This window comes from Micrasema longulum, unplaced genomic scaffold (assembly GCF_059751315.1).
Source record: "Micrasema longulum isolate JH-2025_06_02 unplaced genomic scaffold, ASM5975131v1 h1tg000614l, whole genome shotgun sequence".
NCBI lineage: Eukaryota > Metazoa > Arthropoda > Insecta > Trichoptera > Brachycentridae > Micrasema > Micrasema longulum.
The window spans coordinates 598,434-623,686 of NW_028277810.1; the positions used below are offsets into that span (position 1 = coordinate 598,434).

Here is a 25,253-nt window from a genome sequence, read left to right on the forward strand (position 1 = left end):
ATCAATTAAGCCATTCAGTAAATTAAACATAAATATAAAGTCAATTTTATTTCTATATATTTATCTAACTACTGCTAACTACCAGTTCATTTTTATAAAGACGTTTAAAAGCCGTTACGGCGCGGTGCGGCGATGCGTGGCGCTGAAATTAATAAAACAAAAAAAATGCTTGAATATTTTTTGAAAATAATTTTATTTAAGTATACGTAGGCAAAACATATAGATGGTCAGTAAGCAGGGTTAGGTTTTGGACAATGTTTCTAGGTACTTTGAGTAGTAGGTGTGCGAGTGGTAGAGTTATTTTGCGGGGTTTGAGCTCGAACGACAGTGCGATCTGTGAAAGTGATGGAGATTTCTTGAACGCGCATGTTCGGAGTTAGAAACTGCCCTAAAGTGGTGACTCCTGGCCTGGCGCTCCTATCGAATGGGAAGCCCATGGACTGGCGGTCAGGGTACCGCCTGTCACGAATCCCGCAGAAACTATCGGCATCATTACATCCACCTGACACGTCTTGATTAACTCTATCATTTTCAAAGTTAGACACCATCACAAATAAGTCTACTACCATCCCCTGGGTCGTGCCTTTTGGAACGAGCATGTGTTGAGGCCAACCACAGCCGCAGAAGTTAAATCCATCAAGTTGTGTACCATCAGCCGGACGATTTACATCCAAATTACGGAATGTCCTCTCGTAAGGAATTGTGAGAGACGATTCGTCTGACCCGCGAATGATCAAATTTCTTCCGGCACGAAGACTGACTCGGAATCTGTCAAGCTCAATCATCATAAGTCTCTGTTCGCTGAATGGAAAAGAAACTCCGCGTTCATCTAAACGCGGAGCCATGTAAAGGCGAACGGTCCCCAACTGCTGATTGGGAGATGTATTGGTTACTTGGATTCGAAAGTTGAAAGGCATGTGTTGCAAATGAGTGAAGCGCGCGAAGACCGAACCCTGAGGAGCGAAGTCCAACCCGCGAGATAAATCAATATCACTCTGCTGCCAGAAAGTCTGTAAACGATTTGGTTGTCCACCTGGAACTTCGATTTGAAGGCCGGTCACGGTGACGTTGGGGAATGAAAGCCTCTCTACAGTGTAGCGCGGTAGTCTCGCTTTGTGAAGCTGGAATAAGTCATCAATAAACGCGTGCCAACGGTAGAAAACTGGATCTCTCATAGCTGTAGCCGAGTCTCCCATCACGGCGAATGTTTCTAAAAATCTATTGTCTGGGTCGTGACACAGGGCAATCAACACGTGTCCCATATTATGAAGATCTCCGTAAAAATCTCTATTGGGGGTTAGGATAGATGATTCCATTATGTTACCTAATACGTCGATACCCTCTTGTTCAGTCAGCGGAATTCTGGTTCCTTCACTATTGTTGATAAATCCTTGTTCTACAGCAGCCCTGAAACGATCTCTCCAAACCTCTAATTCGGCGATATCTTGCCGAAGTTGGTCGGCTGGCCGATTCACATCACTCAGCGAAGTGTTAGCAAATCTGGGAGGCCAAGCTCGACTAGCGACATTGAGGTTCATTTTAGGAAAGTATCCTTCGGTAATCGGAAGCCTCTGGTTATTGAATCGAATGACTCGGGGAAGACGGTTGCAGAGCCTCTCGAAATTGTACCTGGCGACAATTTGTTGATGCATGTAGTAAAACAATTCACCTCTTCTGTCTTTAGCGACGATTTCGCGATTGGAGGCATTGAAAGGATAAACTAGATGCCAGTGCCAGTGATGGAGATTGATGCCTATGTCTTCTCGGAAGTAAGCCACACGGTGTTCAGGGTCTAGGTCGGAAGCTGTAAAATCTCTCGGAATGATAATTGGAGACCTAGAACCTTCTGGTACCACATTAGCTTCTTCCCTGGCCCTACTGAACACTCCGCTGTCGAGGAACTTTCCTGGAAACGACTCCACAAAGTTAGGCAGAGAAAGTTCCCTTGTGTCTGGTCGGTGAAGAATCGCAACAGACAGAGCGTAGTTGAAAAGATACGGATTGACTCTATCGCGACAATAGACAGCTGCGGACATCAAATCATCCACATTTCTCATACTCATGAATATGTCAATAAGTTTAGCAGAAATGACTCTGTGTTTGGGGAAGAAAAGCGAGAAATTCTCTCGCCTTCCAAGTTGGAGTGGAATCGTCAAATCTGGTATGGTGATATTGGAAACGGTCACTTTGTTTTCTCCATCAACTTCAAATCGAGTGACCAAATCAACTCCAACATTCTTGTAATGGTCGATTAAATAGTTATCCGGAATTTCGAAGACTGTTTTAGCTTCTCCTTTGGCAATAAAGACTGGCTCCGTCGGCCGCTGAAACAATGTCAGAATGTTTCTTTTAGAAGTTGGCATCTTAAAAATGTCTTATTTTGGCGAAAGTTAAAAATGTTAGGAGAAGAGTTGCTTCTCATATGTTCTTCCGGAGGATTACTCTGTCTTTTAAACTTATTGAACACAAGTGGTGACTTGTGCAATATTACGAATTGATACTAGAACAGCAATTGCAACAATTTAATTACATTGATATAAAACATTATCTAACCGTGGTATTGTGGTTTTATAACAATGTAATTAAATTGCATTGTAACCATCTTCATTTTTCTTATTCTACAATAAACACTTACCTACGTGATATAATCCACAGAGTAATAACTCTCTAAAGAAGCTCTTGACCCATTGCAAAGAACAAAAGCGTTCCAAATTTTTGGTTTGGTTTTAGTTAGGTTTTAGTTTGGTTTTTAGTTTAAAAACAAACGTGTAACGAACGGTTTCGGTTAGCGCTTACAATTCTCAACCCGAGTACAGGCCCGTTGTATTGCTGTAGTCTGTAGCTAACTTCGTTGTCAATAATCATAGCATGGTTTTTTTACGACTTTCTGGACTTTATTACGTTATTACTCTAAGATATAATCGAATTATATTTTAAAAGTAACTATAACTGTATTTTCTCGTATCCGTGTCTGTTGGTTCATTGGCCACTGTAATGGGGAAGTTCGTCATATTTTTTTTGTTTTATTTGTTAAAAGACTATTAAACTAAGCCAAAAGAAATTATTTTTTACTTATCGTATTATCAGCGCTATGATTTTTTAAAGTTTTTTATTTCAGAAATAACTCCGCATGTGGCGTCAGAGCTTGTTCTCTGTTAGTTCTTCCCATTGCTTTGTTTACGGTAAGCCAACCGGATATCCTTCCCAACGCTCGCATCATTGGTTGGTTCATAATATTTCAAAATATTTTTTATTATTTTTTCGTATATTTTCAAGAAACTTTGCGATACAATTTAATTCTCCAATTTTTACCGCGCGCAAGAAAACATTTTTTGTACCCAATTTCCCGTAGGACTGAAGTTCCTCATTGCGATTGTAAGATTATTTTGGCCTGCATGAAGAATAACGTCATTTGACCAGTCATTGGCTGGTTTTCGGTGTGCGTGCATGGAAAAATACAAAAGAGTAGAGTAGGCAACGCCTGAAAACATTTTAAATTTCTATACTTTTTCTTGGACCAGGTAGATTCATCAACAATGATTTGAGTTTGTCCAAATTTTTTTAGACAAATATAGGCAGAATGGTGAATGTTACACAGTGTGTAAAATGGCCACTTAAATCAGCCAATGACAGGTAATAAACCCTGTAGATGCCTAGACCTCTATATTACCTTCTCTAAAATGTTCTCCATCTTTGTTGTTATTTGTTAATATTAACAGCTCCGTAAGGGGTTAAATCCTGTTTTTGTCCACAAACATTTGGACAAACTCAAAACATTGTAGAAGTATTTTTTGTTATTTAACGTCATTGATTAATGGCACGAAAGATATGAGTATAATAAATAATGAAAAATATAAATTAATATAACAACCTTCCTCGTCTTTTTTCTCAGTTAATCGTATTTTGTCTTTAAAATACACACGAACAAAAAATATTGAAATGATGATATCTTTTTTTTTTTTTTAAATAAATTATTTGCATAAAATAAGTATACATATTTAATAACAGGGAATCTATATAAAACTAGTGAATAGAAAATAAAGATGGAGATTTTTTATCTTATAAAGCATAAGTAGTTCTATACTAATATGACAATAACAGAAAAACTTAAACCACTTAATTATAAATGCCTAGCTAATAAAATGTAAGAAATTAAAAATAGTTATTATACACATAAAAAGTATATAGGGTGTTCTTTAAACCCCGTCACATCCAAAACCACGATGATCAGTATGAGCAAGAAGACATATTGGCACATTAAATTATTTTTTTAGAAATAATAAAATTTAAAAAAATTAAATATCAAAAAAAGGAAATAGTTGCTGACTTCTGCAGGGAAGAAACGAGGAGAGGGGAGGGGGGAATCTGATACTGCGTCGCGCTCCCCTCACTTCTCCTTTGCAGAAGTAAGCAACCATTTGTTTTTTAAAATATTTTATTCTGAAAAAAAATCTTGGTTCTAAATACTTTTTTAAATATTTATTTATATAAACGCCCAATGGGCATTTTTATGGACACATTTATACATGGAAAATTATTATAACAAAATTAGAAAGACTCAATGGTTTATATTAGACTTTGTGGGAGTGGAAGCGGGAGAGAGTTGTTTATAATTGAATTTGATTCAGTGATCGTTTGAAAGAAGACAACTTGTTATCAAAGAAATGAAGACTGGTATCTTTGTTGGCAGACCTAAGAATTCTGGGCATAGGGGAATGAAAACCATAGTTAGTTCTATGGTTATCGGTATGAAAGAGTAAGTTTTGTCTGAGGTTTCTAGTTAGGATATTTAATTTTATTGAGCTATGCTAATATGCTTTGCTATAGCTATTGAAATATGCTAATATGTCTTCTTGCCCATACTGATCATTGTGGTTTCGGATGTGACAGGGTTTAAAGAACATCCTGTATATATGTGCCAAGAATATATGTTACTTAAACATATATTCTAAAACAAATATAAAGTAATTAAATGCATAAAAATAAAAACACGTGTACCAATTATATAAAGTACTACGTTCATTGATCTACATATATTTTTCAAAAAAATCTCTTGCTACACTATTTATATGTGCAGTTATTTTTATTTTAAAATTTGTTTTACATTTTGAGTCTTTTATACTTGGCAATAAATCATTAAACATTTTTGGAGCAATTACATTATATGGCTTTTTACTAAAGGCGGTTAATACAAATGGGACAATACAGTTAATTTGTGTTGCTGAACTAGTGTTTATATTTTGTCGGGTTCTTTTGACCTCACTTAATTTATCATAAAATTTAAGTAGTAGGCACCTCACAAACAATTGTCTTACCTCTAACATCATGAACTGTCGTATGGTTAGTATAGTTCGAAGTTATAATGTTTACTTTAACAATACAGCAAATTGATGTTTGCTTAAAGTACATCAGCTATATTCTTAGCTAATATTTGAATATTGGCGTCACGCACAAAACTTTAACAATTCACCGCTGGAGCGACAACGGCGTTCTATGACAACCAATAGTAATGCGCCTGCTGACGTATGCGCGGTACCGTGCAGGATGACAACCCAACGATGGGAAGGAAAAACGCGGCGAAAACAAAACGAACGCTCGAACAAGGCTTTCTTTCTGTTATTCCTCGTGTATTTTCTAAAATAAACATAGATTAAATACGTGCATCTTCAGGGTAAACTTTATGGTTGATGGCTCCTGCAATGGTAGCCGAAACGTCAGAATAAATCCAACATACACGGATCACCCAAAAAAGATACACATTGGTAAACATTGTCTGTTAACAATATTGAAAATCAGTTTAAAAAATTATTTTCCACTAATTACGTTTATCGATTATTTGTTTTTACCTTATATTATCTTATTCGCTTCAAGTTTTTTTATATCGCACACACATGCATAGTATTTTAAGTATGTTACCTGTTATTTTAAGTATATTTAAATAAATCTGTTTCCTAACTTTATTGCGTTTTCAGAAAATTTTATTCATTTTATGGTGTTAATATTTTTTGTAATCTAAATTGTATAATGTTGATTTTTCTTATCTTTATTAAATACGCTGCCATTGGTGTACCAGTGCAGTGCCATATGCACCATTGGATACGCATAAGGGAATGATGTTCTATTTTTTTATGTGCACTTCTAAAAACTTTAATAATGAAATAAAAAAATAAACATAATAATAAAGATCAAAGTTCAATTAGACCCCATTAGTCGCTCGCCAGTTGTGTTGACTTAAAGTTTTTGACAGAAGACGCGATGCAAACTGATAATTTGTATTAATAAAAAATCATCAGAATATAAACGCTTTTCGTCCATGTTTCCTTAAAGTTTAGTGCCTAAATTCAATTTTAATTAGTAACGATGATATTCAATTTTAATCTAAGATTAGATTAATGGTTCAATGTACAAAAAGTTGTATTTGATTAGCCATCTCTATTTGTGTATTAAAATCACCTGTACGTAGACTTCGCAAGCAGTTTATGCACATATTTTTCGTGAATTGCCTTGTTAAACCAAGTGATCAATAACTTTACTACGTATTTAAGTTGATTTTAAAGGTATGTACATAAATTTTTATTTAGTTATAGACGATATAACTAACTCACTTTAAACTGTTTCAATTTGGGAATTTAGGTTATGCCGGCGACTTGCTCCACATGACCTTTGAGGCCGGCAAGCAAAATATATGTTATTAAACTATATAATATCACAAAAATATAATAAATACCTTGTTCTGAAGTTTTGAAAGTACAAATTAAATACTCGTTTCTTTAAAAAAAACTATACACGTAGTCATAAAGAGAAAATTTCCACAGGTACTAGACGTATCTGTCAAATGTTTTTGACAAGTATTTAAAAAGTTTTTTAAAATATGTGCAAGTTTGCTTTTGCACGTCATTTTACTTGCTATAAGTTAATAAAATTATAAATACATTAGTTATTTATTGTCAAGACTTTAAGCACTGTCCATATTTCCTTTTTATTGTTAAAAATTCACTTGGATTATTTTTATAGAATGTCTAAAATGCATTGAACAATAATATTTTGTACTAGCTATGCTAAAATGTGTATTTTTTCATAAATAAATAGGTACGTTGAGTTATTCCAATTAAAATTTACCAAGTGTACTTATTATAATACTGAATAAAAAATATTTATTAGTGTTTATCTATTTACGGACATTGTCCATTTATACAATTCATAGGGAAAAGTATATTACAATATAAGAACAGTTTAAAACATTAAAAAAGAAGAATAAAAGTATTGACAAACATACAGAACATCAAGACAAGATCTGGACTATTTATTTAGTGCTCGTTTAAATCGTTGTAAACTTAAACCAAAAAAGTCCAGTCTTGTATTGAGTTAAAAATACAACAAAGACGGGTCATTAGAGAATTAATACCATAGTTTGTTCTATGCTGAACGATGAACAGTACTTCATTGTTTCTCAACCTACGAGTCGGAATATAGAATGTTACCTGTCCCAGTAACGAAGGGACATCGATTATATAATTTAGTATGCCAAATATATATATAGAGTCAATATTAGTTCTACGTTTTTGTAGACAAGAAATATTTAACATTGACTCTATATCAGTATATGAATAGTTACCTCTCTCTAGGCCAAGCATCCACGCTACTTTTCGAAGCAAGCGATGTCGGACTGATTCAATGTGATTTATATGATTCACATAGAATGGAGACCAAACCACGGAGGCATATACTGAAGAGGGCGAACAGTTGAGCAATAAAGAGTTTTGATAGTGCGGACATTAGTAAAATCAGAGGATATTCTGTTATTGAAGCCAAGTTAATTTTGTGTACATTTAAAGTCCACCATTTTTATTTCCCGACAAACTCAATATATTTTTGTAGCACTATCTAAATAACAGTCTAGTTAATAAGTATCCACATTCAGAGAACATTTAAATCACTTAACAGTTAACACTTCAATATTTATTTAATTTTACAATACGCCCAAGGGGCATTTACAAAAATTATACAGGTAAGTACAAACATAGTAAGTAATAATTTTTAAAATAAACAACACTTTTTTTTTGTATACATGTAGAAACAAAAAAGCATGCTGCAATGCAAAATAAAAAGTGAAACAGAGTAAAAAAGAAAATAAATAAATATGGAAATAAGAAAAATGTTGTAATTGAAAAGCAAATTGTAAATAACTTGTAAAGAATTTAAGCAAAAAAAAATAGTATTAACAAATTAATGTTAAGAATAAATAATAAGAATTAGTTTACAGTAAGTATATAAAAGATAATAATATAATAAATGGTACACAAAAATATTTGTTAAATTAATTTCAGAAAGAGACAAGATAATAATAATACACATCAAAAACAAAGAAAAAATTGCATGAAAAAGAAAGTTTTATTACGACTTTAATAATTACTTTTAAAAAATGCATTTAAGAACGTTTTAAAATGAATAATTATTGTATTAAAAATGTCTATATCACAAGTAAATTTGTTGGCTAAGGAATGTAAACGCGGAATAGGAGTGTCGTGCATAGTTAGTACCTACGTATGTACTCGTAGTTGCAAACAACTCCGTGCTTCTAGTCACTCGATTCGGTATTTTGAAGTTAATAAGATTCAGGAGTTCACAACAATCGAGCTCCGAATTTAAAATAAAAAAGGTCATTTATTTTTCTACGATCTTTTAATAAAATTAAATTTAAAGTGTCTAAAAGAAACATGTAATTTATGCTATCCAAGGGATTTTGATATTGATTTCTGTATTTCTCTATTTCAGACAGTGAAGATCAGATGGGCTTAATTTGTAATTTTTGTTCCTTTATCTGGAGCATTTTTAATTGTGTGGTTAGTATTTATCAATGAATTATTTTACATGTATTATATGTGCGTAAAATAATGCTTGCACCTGTGGTATAAAATCATATCATACAATGCTGTTACTTACATCTCTTACATTTTGTGTTATTGTTTTTGTTTTGTTCACGCCTTAGTTATTAATAATTCTTTGAAAATGTATTTTGTGTAATATTTTAAGAAATGCTTGTATTATTATTATTTATTTATTTCATTAATATCTGTTCCATCTGCTGGTCTGTAATAGTAACTAGTTCTTGTTCAATAAAATGTTTTTTTTCATCAATTGATATATCGTCAGCCTGACTTGTAAAACTCGTAAATGATTATACATGTATTACCCAAACATATTTTTTTTAGGAAGATTAAAAAGAGTTTTTCTCTTCAGTAGCGAATGAGGAAGTTTAGGGGTTTAAAAAAAAAATATTTGTTAATAGACTATCGAGCTAAGCAAAAAATTTTTTTTTGATTTTTATTTATCATTGCTATGATTATTTAAAGTTTTGTAATTTTGAAACTACTCCGCCTGTGACTTCACGAGTTGTCGTTAGTGAGTTGAGCTGAAATTGAAAAAGAAAACCCCATACATATATGAAAACATGCTAAACATGGCTTCCTGGTAACCGGAAATCTATCACAACACATAATTGATTGGGTTTTTTTTTAATATGAAAAAGAAATATTACCGTTCTTATAATTTACCCGAATATTTAAATTTTGGTGACCATTTTCAACGAGTTGTAAATAACTCACTATTGGAAAATGGAAATCAAGTTGCGGTAGAGTGGGGTTCAAACCTCGGACTTCTGATCCGCGAGTCTGCAACACTAGCCATGGGACTACAACCCGATTTATTTTCTTAACAGCTGTTGACCAAAACCTATGATGTTTTAAAGTAGTTCATTTTTCTTCACTGTACAATTAATGCTCTAATTTTTACCACGTGTAAGAAAAGATTTTTTACATCCAATTTCTCATAGCACTGAACTTCTTTATTGTGGTGAGATTTTTTCAATATATTTCTTTTTAGATGCAACTCTGTATGTATTTACAAGTTTTACACACATACAGATTATTAGTCCTAATAGAATACTCCAAAATATCATTTTGGAGGATTTGTGAATTTAAAGTGTTACAAAGGGTGATGATATTTAACATGCCTCTAAATTCATTTAAAAATAAATTATGACTAATGCCACCAGGGGTGCTATCCTGAACCACTCTCGCGGCATGAGAAAACAGTTTTTCTCGTGTATTTTGTATGTAAATACACGAGATAATACGGCTACGAGAGCGTTTGGAATACCAGCCCTGTTGTAATCATTACTTTGTATTTCGACTATTTCTATTTCGGTCTGTCTTCAAACCGTATCTTTTTTATGTTATTATATCATTGTCGACTGTTTTTTTATTTTTTTTTTTTTTATTTATTGGGGATATCAACAGTAATATATGTAACAAAAATACAACAAATAAAATATACAGAGAATAAAACCAATGACAGATATCCACAGAAATACATTAAATACACGTACAATACATACTAGTGTGTTTGTGTAAGTGTAAGTGAGTGAGAGGGTGGGTGAGTGGGTGTTATATTGTAATGAGAGTGGACATGTGTGTAAATATTGCACAAGTGTCAAGTGTCGAAAGTACAAATATATTAAAAATATTAAGAATTAGAGATAAAATATAATAAAATAAAATAAAATAAGATAGGATAAAATAAGACTTTATTATTGAAACTAAGTATAAGACAAAAAAGTATGTTTTAAGACGCGCATTTTAAATGTTATTTTTTTACAATCAAATGGATCAATAAGGGGAAAGTTCAAATTATATTCACTAACAAAACGTATAAGTGGAGAGTTCTAGGCATAGTTCGTACGAACTGATGGCACATGAAATAGAGAGCTCGACGTGTGACGGGTGCGGTAGCCGGGGGCATTTAATGATAACTCCGACAAAAGAGCCGGACTGTTTGTTTCTGTATAATAAATAAATCAATAATAAGTTTACACTTCGGGTATGGAATATTGCAGTGGTTTTTTATATTTATTTTTATTTAAGGAGATACATGAACAGATAATATAAAAGGAAAAATAATGAAACCCCCTATGCCGCAAAACCGGCTTGTCAGCAGGTTTCGTTTTCCTTTAAAAAGAAAAAAGTTAAATAAATCATATACAGTCGAACTTGGTTATAACGATCACAGAAACAGCAAGATCTCGGATGTAACGATGAAACATTAGTTGACATTTTAGTTCATGGTTTTCTCCATACAATTATTCACTGTTATAACGAGCTACTTCTGGGACTTACCAAACAAAAATATTGTCAAAAATTATACAAAAAATCTTCAATTGTTAAAAACATCATTTTCGAAATAAGAATCTAAGTAATAAAATCTAAACAGTCAGCTAATGTAAAGGATAAATACCGCCGGGCGTTCGGATCGGATTATATTTATGATAGCTATGTAAGTGTTTAAGTACCTAATTGGATTTTTCGACGACAATATTGAAAAATGGTATTTAAAAAAATCCAAGCTTTGTGAACTTTTTTAAATTTTCTGCATGAATTATATGTACACATATGTATTTACTTGTTTACTTAGTGACAATGTGCAATATGTTTTGTATATCCGAATTATGTTTCCAATAATCATGTGTTCATTGTACTATAAGACATTTCTTAGGCATCTAGATGTTTACTAACTGAGATAGATATGTTCTCATCATCACTATGGCAGCATCATCTGCATGGCATGTGATGTGAATAACCTTATCTCCCTTAGTAGATTCACTACTTTTTTTTAAAGAAAACGTTTTAGGCGTATATGTTGTTGTAATATTTATGTTATAAAGGTGCTAAACTTGCTTTGTTTCTTTGTTGTTCTCAATATGTGCTATTTTCTAAATGTTAATATTATTTATGTCCTGAATTGAGTTGTTGTAACTCCTGAGAATGTAATTCAACGTGTTATACTTGTAAAATACTTTGTGTTATATGATTTATAAATAAATGAAAAATAAATAAAAAATGCGATTGTATAAAAAAAAACCTTTCTCTGGTATAACGAGTAACGCTTATAACGAGCAAATTCAATCGGTCCCATCTTCCTTGTAATAACCATGTTCGACTGTAATTTTAAAAAGTAATATAAACATTATTAAGAACTAAAAGATAAGCATACTTATTTTTCATTTAAAATATATATACAAAAATGTTAATAGTAGAATGTTAACATAAAATAATAATCCATATAAAGCCTTGTTACATATATTAGCCATTGAGTTATTTTTTTCTTAAATGTTTTGTCAACATTTCTCTTAAGATCTGCTTAGGAATCTTATTGAAAACTTTTAAATTTGTATAATGAAGTGTTCTTTGGCGATACTCGTGTAAAAACCTCTGTACTGACAAGCCTTCACGTTGTGCTAGCCTGTTCTAAATAAATATTTAACATCAACATTGTTGAAAATCAAACCTGAGATGTTGGCAAACACACTAACCATTCCGCAAGGCGAACAAGATTTTTACCTGTCTTAAATAATTTGTTTAAATAAAATAAAAAATATTATCACAAACAAGTCATATTACACCATGTCTTTATCTTTCTATATCTGATTACTTTGATAAGCCTATTTAAACTATGTGTCATGTCTCAGTTATTTTTAGGAAGGTAAATTAAATGACAGTTCCTGTAGTTTATCAATTATTGAATCTGATATTTATTGCTGTCAGTGACACCAATCTTATAACATGTTGTTTTATTTCACCATTATTGTTATTCCAATATATTTGATCATTTTTGTTACATGAATGTAAGACGATCTGTCTTATGATTCAGCAATCCGTCTTACGCTTCAGCTGTCAGTCCACGGACTATGAAATATCCTAGTGTAAAAATACCGTTTTAAATCAATATCATGTCAACCATGTCAGGAATCAAACCCGAGATCTCTCGCTTGGTAGACAAACAAGCTAACTATTACACCACGAGACGGACATTGTTGTTTTGTTTATTTTTTATTTTATTTTTTTTACTATCTCCTTTAAAATAGTCACCATTTGTTACGACACATTGATGCCAACGTTTAATCCAATTGTCCGTGCATTTTTCGTAGGCCTGCAAAGGTATGGCCATTAGCTCTCGCAGCTATTCTCTTTAAGGTTCGTAGGTTTTCACGGCCTTCAGAATACAGATAGTGTTTTTCTGGGTTATTATGCCGTGTTTGTGGGCTTTGTATTGCCGACGTTTCGGAGCACATTGCAGTGTCCATCTTCAGGGCTGAATGTATGAGTGTAGTTTTTAGTGTGTTTAATTGTGAGGAATTTGTACCGTCTCGCAGTCGGGCAATGTATGTGGTTAAGTGTGTGGAGTTTGTACCGTGGGCTTTGGAAGCACCGGGTACCATGAGGTTCGTAGTCGTAACCCATCATCCCTGTTTATGTTATTAGGATGCTTGTATATTTCTATGGCTTCCTTTATTAAACGGGCTTGATGATTTTTGGGCTTTCCAAGGACATTTGGCTCAAATGAGAAATTATGCCCTGTTTCTATGTAGTGCTCTGCAAGAGCTGATTTATCCGGGTAGCCCAACTTGCATGCACTCTTGTGCTCTTTTATTCTTGTCATTATGTTTCTGGCAGTCTGCCCTATGTAGACTGTTTCACAGCTTTTGAAATTTAATTTATATACTCCATCTGTTTCAAGTGGATCCCGATCTTTTACTGATTTTAGTAAGTTTCTTACTTTTGAGGTCGTACCGAACACGTCGGCAATACAAAGCCCACAAACACGGCATAATAACCCAGAAAAACACTATCTGTGGTCGCTATTCTCTTTAATGGCATCAATCGTCTCGAAGCGCGTTCCTCTAAATAGCAATTTTAGTCTTGGAAAAAAAAAAGTCAGATGGGGCCTGGTCTGAAGAATACGGTGCTTGGCTGATGACATTAGTCGAATTTTGGCCAAAAACTCCGAAACCTCTGTATGAGACGGCATTTTATCGTGGTGTAAAATCGACGAATTGTCCTTCCACATTCCTTCAGTGTTTTTAGGGCGAGGGGGGCAGTGACGCGTTTCATGCCCAAACCATCTCAATGATGAGATACTCAATAACACAGCAAGCTCTCGGATTACTACACATCGATTTTTCAACACGATTTGCTTTGCCGATTCGATGTTTTCTTCGGTACTTGATGTTGCTCGACGTCCAGTATGTTTATCATCATCTAAGTATTCACGAACGTCTTTAAACCTCTTATACCATTCGTATGCCCGTGTTTTCGACATACACGATTCTCCAAAGGCTTTATTCAACATTTTCAATGAATCGGCCCACGAGATTTCATTAGCAACACAAAATTTGAGGCACGCTCGTTATGCCAATTTTTTATCCATTGTAAAAATCGCCACACAACAATTTTTTGACTCACTCAAACAGACACTGACAGAAAACTGAGCATCTGATCGCCGTCAAACTTTGACAGATTGTCAAAAACAGTGCTGTCAATGTGGCTACAAAAAAAAATATCGATTGGTGCAGCGCGTGCATTTCAAATTAGAAATTCCTGTTTATTTTTGATCATAATATGGTATAGAAATAATTGATTTTAATTTAAATATGCATTATTTCAAATCTCAACTAAGTGTCGGTAGTTGCTATAAAGAAGTGGATAACGGAGATGGATTGCGCACGGATCGATGAGTAGATCAAATAAAAAAAGTAATTTGTTTGTAACTTATTATAGGATAAATGTTAAAAAATAATATTTCATTTAATAAAATAATACACCCTAGTGAGAGAACATTGTTTTTAATTTTTAATATTAAATGTGAATATTTAAAAATAATAAATTATTAATTTTCAGATGGTGACCGGAGCTAAAGTGGTGGGGTATGGAAGCCTCATGGCCACAGTGTGGTTAGGGTTCAAAGTTCAGAGTATGTTCAAGATACCCCCACTTCCAAATGTCTCAAGAAATCAGTACTGGGGACCTGGAAAGCCACCGGCCTCCTTCGACACCAGCATTCGGCCATTTAAAATTAAATTCACACCCGAAGTAAGTCATTTATCTGATAGGACACATGCTATTAGAAGCTAACATCAATGTGCACTGCTTATGATTTTTTTAATTATAATCCGTGCACACCAGTGTTAGCTTCATCAGCATGTTGGTTTCATATTTTTGTGCAACTGCTATGGTGAACCGTGGTACAGATATTTACTAACATGTTTTATTTTATTGTTTTAATACTTAAAATATTAATAAATATAAACATGTTTTCGTGGATAGTCAGTCAAGCATTTATTAGTATGTACATACCTCAGAGTAATAACACCCTACAGCAATAGATATGCCATTTCGCTCTATTGCATAGAACAAAAGCGTTGCAAAATTTATGGTTTGGTTTTATATATATTTTTTTAAATATAAAGAAATATTAGCGTTCTTATAATTTACCCAAATATTAAAATTTTGGTGGCCATTTTCAACGATTAGAAAATAACTCACTATTCGAAAATGGAAATCAAGTGAGGCTCGAACCTCGGACCTCTGATCCATGAGTCCGCAACACTAGCCACGGAACCGCAACCCGATTTTGGTTTAATAACAAATGTGTAGCGGGCGGTTTTGTCACTGCGCTTGCAATTCTCGATCTGAGTACCCATGGCCCGTTGTTTTGCTGTAAACTATAGCTAACTTCGTAATTGACAATCCTAGAATATTTTTTGTCTGTATGGGTGGCTCTATAGGGGTAGCGCGTTATTAATATGAGGTACACATACACACATGTATTTTTAGAAAAAATCTTTCAGTAAGTATTTTTGATGTTTCTTAAGCTTATATTTTGTAAAAAATACAATGTATATAAAAACATTGAAATTTTATATTTTTTTATATTTCTTAATTTTTAGTTTGTATAAGATATAAATTGAAATATTTGGCAAACTTACACTAGTTTATTTAATTAATTAATGCCTTCACATAATAGTGAATGCGACGAGTGTTAAAACAATCCACTTAAATCAAAGAAATAACATCACAGTTTTTGAATAAATATTATAAGCCTAACTCAAAATATAAACACAGGCCCCAAAATAATGCCACAAAATTTTTAAAAATTTTAAATTTCTGATTTTGATTTATCCAAATATATTTTTTTTCAGATGATTTCAGATTTAAAGGAAAGGCTAAATAAAACACGATATTCCAAACCTCTAGAACACGTTGGGTTTGAATACGGGTTCAATCATGACTCGTTGAAAGATGTTGTTAATTACTGGGTGAACAAATATGAGTTTGAACAGAGGGAAGATTTCTTGAACCAGTATTCTCATTTTAAAACTAATATTCAAGGCTTGGATATCCATTTTATTCACATAAAACCAATCGCTCCAAAAGGCACAAAAGTGTTGCCATTGTTGATGTTACACGGCTGGCCGGGATCTGTCAGGGAGTTTTATAAAATTATCCCGATGCTGTCAACGCCGAAAGCGAATGCTGATTTTGTGTTCGAATTAGTTATTCCAAGTCTTCCTGGATTTGGATTTTCTGAGGTAATCTTATATTTTCGCTACACTAGAAATTTATTTTAATGTGTCAATATGTCTTCTTGCCCATACTGATCATCAAGGTTTCGGATGTGACAGGGTTTAAAGAACACCTGTACATTTTTTATTTATTTCTTTCTTTCAATGTACAACATGGTAAACTAACTAATATTTACCCTACAATTTTTTTAATATGCATTTAGAGGGATGATACACATTATATTATTAGAAAAAAATAGACATAACATTATACAGGATAAGTACAAGTATATAGATGCCATAGTTCATATTAATTTGTATTCTTTTAATTCTTTCTATTTTGTTCTTGGCACATTATACTATTATTGCTGTATTATTACTGTAGTAAAACGAAAAAGAAAAGACTTTTAAGGAATATAATTATTATACGCATTTGAGACATATATATATTTTTTGTATTTAATAATAATAATCATGGTTTATTAACGAAAATAACAATTACTTTATCTACTACGTACACAGTTAGGTAATAGATTTCTCTGAATCATGTCTAGTCTGTCTAACTAGATACAACCTGTTTTAATGCAGACATTTTTATGCAAAATAAACAATAATATTACTACCTACTAGTTAATTAACTATACAGTTACACAATATTAATTTAAACTTATAATATTAGAAATCAAACACTGATTTGAGTCTACTGAACACTTTATTTTATTTTTACAAACATAAAAATAAAAAAATAAAAACTTCTTGACAATTTTTTTGCCTTATTAGGGCATTTTCAAACGAATGTCGAAACAATTGTCACAAAGTTTTTTTATTTTTTTATATTTTTGTAAAAATAAAAAAAAGTGTTCTTTAGACTTAAATCAGTGTTTGATTTTTAATATTATAAGTCTAAATATGGAGTTCTACAAAATAAATACCAAATCAAACAACAATATTAATTTATACCATTTATTATGTAAGAATGTTTTTGAGTAAATTTTCCGATTTTTCTCTACCTAAATCCAGTAACCAATTTTTTACAAATTTATTAAATTGAATCTGGGTCGTGGTGTTGCAATGTTTGGGTAACATATTGAATATTTTGGGCCCAGAAACCTGAAATTTCTTTGCCCGAATTCAGAGTTTGTGGTAGACCCCATGACCCATCCTCTAGTTTGACTTCTGGTAGTGTGGGAGTGTTCCTTTTGGGATTTGATAGAATAATTTGCTTTCACAAACATTATTCTAAAAATATATAATTGCCTTATATCCAAGATCTCAAATTCCTCAAATAACTTGACGCTGGGGTACCTGAAGGGCTTTTTAAAAATTATTTTAATTATTGATTTTTGAGCAGATTGGAGAGGTTTTAATATCGATTTATTAGTGCCTCCCCATTTACGTACTTATTAATAAAAATTTATCAATATTCCTTAATACAATACAATATTTAATATTTTTTTGCAATATTCCTCAGCTTCCTTTCATCATACATTTTCATTTCAATTTTAAGATTCAATATTTTTCAAACATGGGAGTTTAATGAGGAAGTTCAGTACTACTGGAAATTGGATATAAAAAATGTTTTTTAAATTTTGAAAAAATTAGATATTGATATTATTGGGTGCAGTAAGGTAAATTGTATGTTTTGCTAAAAACAGCCAGACCGCTTTCATACAAAAAAATGTATTTAACGCCTTCTGAAAATGGTATCGATCACAAAACGCCATTTCTTAATTTGCAGAAAACACCCACAGCATAAGAAAAATCTTACGGTACCTTAGAAATCATCAAAACTGGTCAAACACATAATTAGATTCTTGTTTGTAATATAAAAAAAACTGATGTATTCATTGTTTATCATTTGTTAAAGTCAAAAACATTCTAACAGTTGTGTAGATTGAATTCTTTAGTCTTTTCACAAAAGTGGTATTATCTCAGTTTCACTTTTCTATGGCTGGATGCTTTCTGCATAACTACGTTAAATTATTTCTCATTTTGATATTTAGGCCGCATCGAAAGCCGGCCTTGGCTCTCTTCAAATGGGGGCCGTCATGGCGAACTTGATGGAAAGGTTAGGTCACGATCAATATTACATACAAGGGGGAGATTGGGGCTCTATCATCACGAGCGGCATGGCCACCTTGTACCCGGACACCATCTTGGGCTACCACAGCAACATGCCGAGTGTCAGCTCCATGAAGGCAAACCTTCGGACCCTGATCGGGAGCTTCTGGCCATCCATGTTTGTCAATAAGGAAGCCATCCACAGAGTCTACCCGATGAAGAGAAGGTTTGTGGAGCTGCTGAAGGAAACAGGATACTTTCACATCCAAGCCACTAAACCGGACACAGTTGGTAAATATATTATAATGTATATATATAAAAGGTATGTTCGTTTGTGTGTCTTCGATGGACTGAATGACTACTGGACCGTTTAACCCTAAACACAAAAATAATAATGTTTATGTAAATATCTAATCTTTACTAAATACAGTAATTTATTTATTTTTATTTTGTAAATTTATTGCATAAAATTAGTATACATATTTAATAACAGGGAATCTATATAAAACTAATGAATAGAAAATGAAAACGGAGTGTTCTCTGTTTATGATAGTCTCCATCTAACATGGCTCAGCCTGTTCTAAAATGGAGATTTTTTATCTTTCAGAGCATAAGTAGTTATATACTAATATAACAATAAAAAAAATTAAAAAAACAATAGTTATTTCGACGGCTTATGCCTTTGACAAAGTATAAAATAATATTGAAAAACAATTATACTAAAACAAAACACCCGAACACAGTATAAAAAATAAAGATACATGAAATAAAATCAGCAGAAAATAATACAAAATAAATAAATAAGAAATTATAACATAGGTATGCAGCAAATTAACAATAAATAAAGGGTTTAAATAAAAAAGTATTGAAGTAACAGAGGCGATGTATCATAGCATAAACAGTAAAACAAGTATAACACTTAGTACATTTTTATAATTTAGAAAATAAGTGATTAAAAAGTAATGATTTTAATTGGTATAAAGATAAATTAAATAAGTCTAGGTTTCCATGTTTGTTTGCTAACTAACATGTGGAGCCGTGGAATAGGTGAGTATTTGGCATAGTTTGAACTATGCAAATCAATAACAAAAGAAGTATTTTGTCTCGTCCCACGCTGTCTCACATAAAAATTCACACAATTTAAAAGTTCGGGACTGTCTAGAACATTATTTAATAACTTGAAAAGTAGCACTAAATCTGAAATTTCCCTTCTGTCACTAATACATATTAATTTTAACTGCTTCATTAAATATATACATCAAACTTTCGATTGTGTTCATTTAATACATATAAATGAGTATGTACTCAAATCTAGCAATAGCAAAGCATTGCCGGGTTCAGCTCGTTAATTTATAAAAAGAAATGGTCCTTTTACATAAATTGTTTTTATATCTAATAATTTTAGAGTAATTTACTGCAACAGGGGGTTATGATCTGTCATTGGCTGGTTTAATTGGCCACTTAACACGCTGTATAACATTCACCATTCTGCCTATGTTCAAACATCCACATTTCCTTAACATCAGTAATACAACATTAACTCTTGTAAAGAGAATAAATGATCTGGGTATCATCTTTGATGATAAATTAACTTTTGTTACCCGTATGAATGAGATGGTTAATAGAGCCACAAAAACCCTAGGCTTCGTTATCAGAGCAACAAGAGAGTTTAAATCTGTTGATGCATTAAACATATCATACATGACCCTAGTAAGAAGTCAGTTAGAATATGGGTCCTCAGTTTGGTCTCCTCATTATGTTACCCGTATAAACAGTGTGGAGAAGGTCCAACACAAGTTTTTAAGATTCATGAATTTCAAATTAAACATTCCGATTGAGGAGCTAAACTATAAATATTTAATGAAGCGGTTAAAATTAATATGTATTAGTGATAGAAGGAAAATTTCAGATTTAGTGCTGCTTTTTAATTTATTGAATAATGTTATTGACAGTCCCGAACTTTTGAATTGTGTAAATTGGTATGTGGGACGAGACAAAATACATCTTTTGCTGTTGATTTGCATAGTTCAAACTATGCTAAATAATCACCTATTCCACGGCTCCACATGTTAGCGAACAAACATGGAAACTTAGATTAATTTCATTTATCTTTATACAAATTGAAATCATTACTTTTTAATCACTTCTTTTCTAAATTATAAAAATGTACTAAGTGTTACACCTGTTTTACTGTTTATACTATGATACTCGTACATTGCATCTGTCACTTCAATACTTTTTATATTTAAACCCTATATTTATTGTTAATTTGCTGCATATCTATGTTATAATTTACCTTTATTATTTCTTTATTTTCTGCCGATTTTATTTTATTTTATGTATCTATATTTTCTATACTTGTGTACAGGTATTTTGTTTCATTATAATTGTTTTTCAATATTATTTTATACTTTGTCAAAGGCGTAAGCCGTTGAAATAAATAAACTCTTCCATCTGTTGACTTTTGTGAAGTAAAAGTGCTGAAACCTTCTTTGACATGTGTGAGATTCATCTGGCTGAACTATTTCACCTACTAGCCAATGTCTGAAAATGGCTTTCAATTTTTATACTTTTTCATACCAGTTAGTTTATTCAATAATATTTTAGGTACCTATGTTCAAATGTTTGTAGACAAGAATGGATTTTATTCCAAAAAGTCCTAAAAATAAACAAATTTACGCATTAAATTTATGCCTTTTATTTTATTGTCTATTTTATTAAACACTTATTTTAATGAAATCATAAAAGTTGACAATATATTTAGCTAACGAGGGAGACATAAACAAGTTTGAAATACTACAAAATAGAGCAATGAGAATTATACTGAAAAAAAGCAAATATAATAGTGTTGAAAAAATGAGAAAACAATTGAACTGGATAGGAATAAAGAAAAGACTATTGTATAATGTATTTGTATTTATATATAAAGTGTTTAATAATCTCATGCCAAAGTATTTTATAAGTGAAATTATATTAAATAGAAATGTACATAAATATAGGACAAGAAATAGAAATAGGATAAGACTACCACTTAAGAAAAAAACAAAATCACAAAATAGCTTAATGTATAAAGGGTTAAAACTGTATGATGAGATGCCTGAAAGTATGAAGAATGAAAGAAAACTTACGGATTTAAAAAAAAAATGTTATGTTTATTGTAATAATGTAGTTATGTAAGAAATATTTAATAAGTATTTGTTATAATTGTAAATATATTAGTTAATATACAATGTAATATTAACTAACTTAAGTAAATAAATAATAATAATAATAAAAATCACTAATTTTGGGCGTTTTGAAGTGAGTTTTAACTTATGTAAATGTTTCTTTTTCGGCCGAAACTAGAACAGAAGTCAAAATTTCGGTTTCGGTTAAGAATCTTGTTTCGGTTGGTCATTACTAAAAAAGAATACAAGACAGTGCCTATTTGATAAAATAGATTGTTTTAAAAATAACAAGTATTAATAATAAATAAATTTGATTCCAGGGGTTGGTATTGGTGACTCCCCGGCAGGTCTCGCTGCTTATATTCTTGAGAAATTCTCAACAGCCACTAACCATCAGTGGAGAAAGTTGGATGATGGCGGATTGACTCAAAAATTCACCTACACGGATCTAATTGACAACCTCATGATTTACTGGATGACAAATTCTGCTACGACTTCCGTCAGAATATACGCGGAATCCTTCAATAAGGCCTCTTTTGCCAATAAAATTGATTCGTAAGTACTAATGCACATTTTTGTTTACCCATTATTACAAAAAAAATTAAGCAAAAACAAATTAAGATTGTGTCGTAGTATTAACTGCAAATCTCTTAAAAGAAATATGCAGCTTGTTGAAAATTGATTTTGATATCGTACTTCTTCAAGAAACTTGGTGATAAGAGCACAATATAGTCTTCATTGAATTATCAGCTTGTCGCTGAGGCTTGTATGCACCAGACTCTAAGGTTGAGCGAGAGATAGGTCGCTCTCTTGTGTTCCTCCCTCAGTTCAACCTAATCAAATGTTATCAATTTTTTTCTATTTTTATTTAATTATTTATTAAATATAGGCCCAAGCCAATTACAACAGTTACACGAAGAAACATTTATACAAGAAACTGAACAAAAAGAACATAAAACTATGCAGCAAAGACAAACAAGAGCAATAAAATAATGGTATAGAATATATTATATATGCCAACCCATCTTCATCCCACACTGTTTTAGTGGCAAAGAGATCTACGAAAAGCCGGAAGATCTATCCCAAAGAATTCCAAGTTATTTGACGAATTGACTAACCTTCCAAACAAAAGTTGCTCTTAGAAGATTTAATAAATAGCAGATTTTGCCTTCTGGTGACACGGTTGGGAATGTGAAAAGAAATTGATTGCAACATAGATGGGACATGACCTATAGAATAAGTATTTTGAAAATGCGTTTAAGGTCCGGTCCATCTCAGTTCTAGGTTTCTCCAATGAAGACAAATTAAGAGATTGCTCTATTTTATATCAGTTTTTATTATGCAAACATGAGACCCTGTTTCCGAAAATTGATATAAAAACAAGCCTATTATAGTGTGTTTATCCAATTATTCAACAAAAAAAAAACATTTTAACTTTTTTCGTGAACATCATCAAATGAATTATTTTTTTATTTGATCGATTTACATTGATCAATTTGTCCCATCTCTAACATTTTTGCAAAATGACGTAAGTTTGTGAGAACGTCGTTAATAATTAGGTTTATTTTAGTTTTTTTTAGTTTTAAAGCTGATTTTATATAATTATGTTGATTTATATGTCAAGCATTGTATTAAAAAAAGAAATTAACATGTCGGATACGAATGATTTTTCGTGTGTCAATATAAATCACTCCTTAGACGTCACTACAAAGTTATGTCGTCACTTTTGCTGACAACTGTCATCTGTCTTTCTAATTAAGCTATATTTTAAGGACTATAAGAGGTATGGTTTCTTCATTGACACTATGTTAAAACATAAATATTAATTGATTTTAGTTAAAAAACCTGACAGCTTCATTGTCAATAAATTATTGGTTTAAACAAAAGTAGGTATACTGAAAACTGTTGATGACCATTGACATCAGATTAACCCAATAAGCAGATTTTAGATCTCTCCCTTCAACAGTGTCTAAGTCTTTGTATATTTGTTTTTCCAGTATACCGACGACTGTGCCCACGGCAGCTGCTAAATTTCCCAACGAAATTTCATACACTACAGATGCACAATTAAGAGACAAATTTGTGAACCTTTTACAAAGTACGGAAATGCCAAGAGGAGGTCACTTCGCTGCTTTTGAGGAACCGGAGTTACTCTCAAACGATATCATCGCTGCCGTCAAAAAGTTTGAAGAATTCCATAAAAATAAGAAATAGAGAAATGCACAATGATTCTTTTAAAATTTACTCCAATTGACGTTGGTTTATTCTTTTCCTCGCTAAGCATCCAAAAAATGATTAAGATACCTGCGATTGGTGTACCAATGCAGTGCCCTACGCACCATTAGGTGCAGAAAGGGAATGGATGAATGAAAAACATAATTTTTTGGTTGATTTTTAATGCATTGATGTTAGAAACGTGATATTAGAAAATGAGTGCCTGCAATTTGTATGCATTATACAAATTTAATATATTAAATTTTTTTATTCTACGTATATTATTTACAAATAAAACTCATTAATTTCGTTATGCCTTTATTGTTTCAAAAGCAATGTTACTGTTAAGTTTATAAATCTATGTATCAAGACCAAATAAATTAATATTCTTTTTATTTTGTGTTTTTGATTTCGGTTGTGGTCCTTTTGTATTGTACAAACATCACTCTCACAGCTTGATTCCTTGCAAAGTTATCTAGTTAAAATCGTGTCTGACATCGAAATTACTGTGTAAATAATTAGGATGTATGTAATACACATTTAGTTTTTAAAAATAATGCAAATTTCGATGTCTTTTTTTTACAAATGAGGTTTTTTTCAATAAATTGTTTACTTTGAGGATTTTGATTTTACTTTTGACATGTTTATAGCCTCATAAACACTAGTAGTTCTATTTTCAATATTACTTGGACTATCCATTTCACCAAAATGAATTCTTTTTTATCTTAACAATTGAAAAAATTATCCTTCCACTGTTCTTGGTTTTTGGTAAGGGCTTTATAAAAATAATATTGCCTTGACTTGAGAATGAAGTAAAAATGACAGATTGAAATATGGGAAGATTGGTTTTAATTCAAAGACACAGTAATGATTTATTTTATAGCAAAATTAAATAAGAAGATATGTTTTTTCTTACGCAATTAAATTAATTGTTTTATTTTCTAATATATTTTTCCAATCACACGCGATGTTGATATTGAATACTACTCCTATTTAATAATCAGTGGATTAAATTACGTAGATTTTCACATTTTTCCAGATGCTGATATGTATTTATATATATCTCACAACTAGTAAAATGTAGTTATCAACGCCAGAAACCCGAAGATATGTGTTTCTATATCTTGAGCCACACGTGTTAACAGCGCTGGATCTAACAGGATCTAGCGCCCTGTCACTTGCTGAAAAGAGATCGGAATACGCAAGTTTGTAAATTAATACTCTCTTTCCTTGTAAGCAAGTGTCTGGTTCTTTCTGCTAACTGCTTATGGCAGGCTATTGACACGCTCACAATTCAGAAAACAGCTATCGATAGATAGCATATTGGTTTACACTAAAAAATACTCCATTATACTAGTGGTTAATTGAAATAATGAATTAAAAACTCATTGATAAAATGCAATGTATTTATATAA

At 31.9% G+C, this 25,253-nt stretch overlaps 1 protein-coding gene and 1 pseudogene across 3 annotated transcripts; one reads left to right on the plus strand and one right to left on the minus strand.

Annotated features, from left to right (window-relative positions):
- Positions 1-170: 170 nt before the first annotated feature.
- LOC148280118 (phenoloxidase 2 pseudogene) lies at positions 171-2,426 on the minus strand (annotated as a pseudogene). The gene has a single exon (XR_015822697.1). The product of XR_015822697.1 is annotated as a phenoloxidase 2 pseudogene (transcript).
- A 3,754-nt stretch (positions 2,427-6,180) lies between these two features.
- LOC148280119 (juvenile hormone epoxide hydrolase 1-like) lies at positions 6,181-24,233 on the plus strand. Of its 2 annotated transcripts, XM_088228916.1 has the most exons (7): positions 6,181-6,557; positions 8,776-8,843; positions 14,733-14,924; positions 16,034-16,423; positions 18,400-18,748; positions 21,945-22,179; positions 23,622-24,233. In XM_088228916.1, exons 2-7 carry the CDS (start codon positions 8,790-8,792, stop codon positions 23,836-23,838), a joined length of 1,437 nt encoding a protein of 478 aa, XP_088085042.1. In that variant the 5' UTR covers positions 6,181-6,557; positions 8,776-8,789; the 3' UTR covers positions 23,839-24,233. The 2 variants fall into 2 exon arrangements, with proteins under 2 accessions (XP_088085042.1, XP_088085043.1); XM_088228917.1 differs by lacking the exon at positions 8,776-8,843 and having other exon boundaries at positions 6,204-6,557.
- The last annotated feature ends 1,020 nt before the right edge of the window (positions 24,234-25,253 follow it).

Bases quoted from the DNA above. Each gene is read 5' to 3' on its own strand.
- LOC148280119 (XM_088228916.1), top strand. From the start codon at position 8,790: ATGGGCTTAATTTGTAATTTTTGTTCCTTTATCTGGAGCATTTTTAAT. The intron at 16,424-18,399 runs GTAATCTTATAT...TTTGATATTTAG, and splicing joins CTGGATTTGGATTTTCTGAG to GCCGCATCGAAAGCCGGCCT. The intron at 22,180-23,621 runs GTAAGTACTAAT...TTGTTTTTCCAG, and splicing joins TTTGCCAATAAAATTGATTC to TATACCGACGACTGTGCCCA.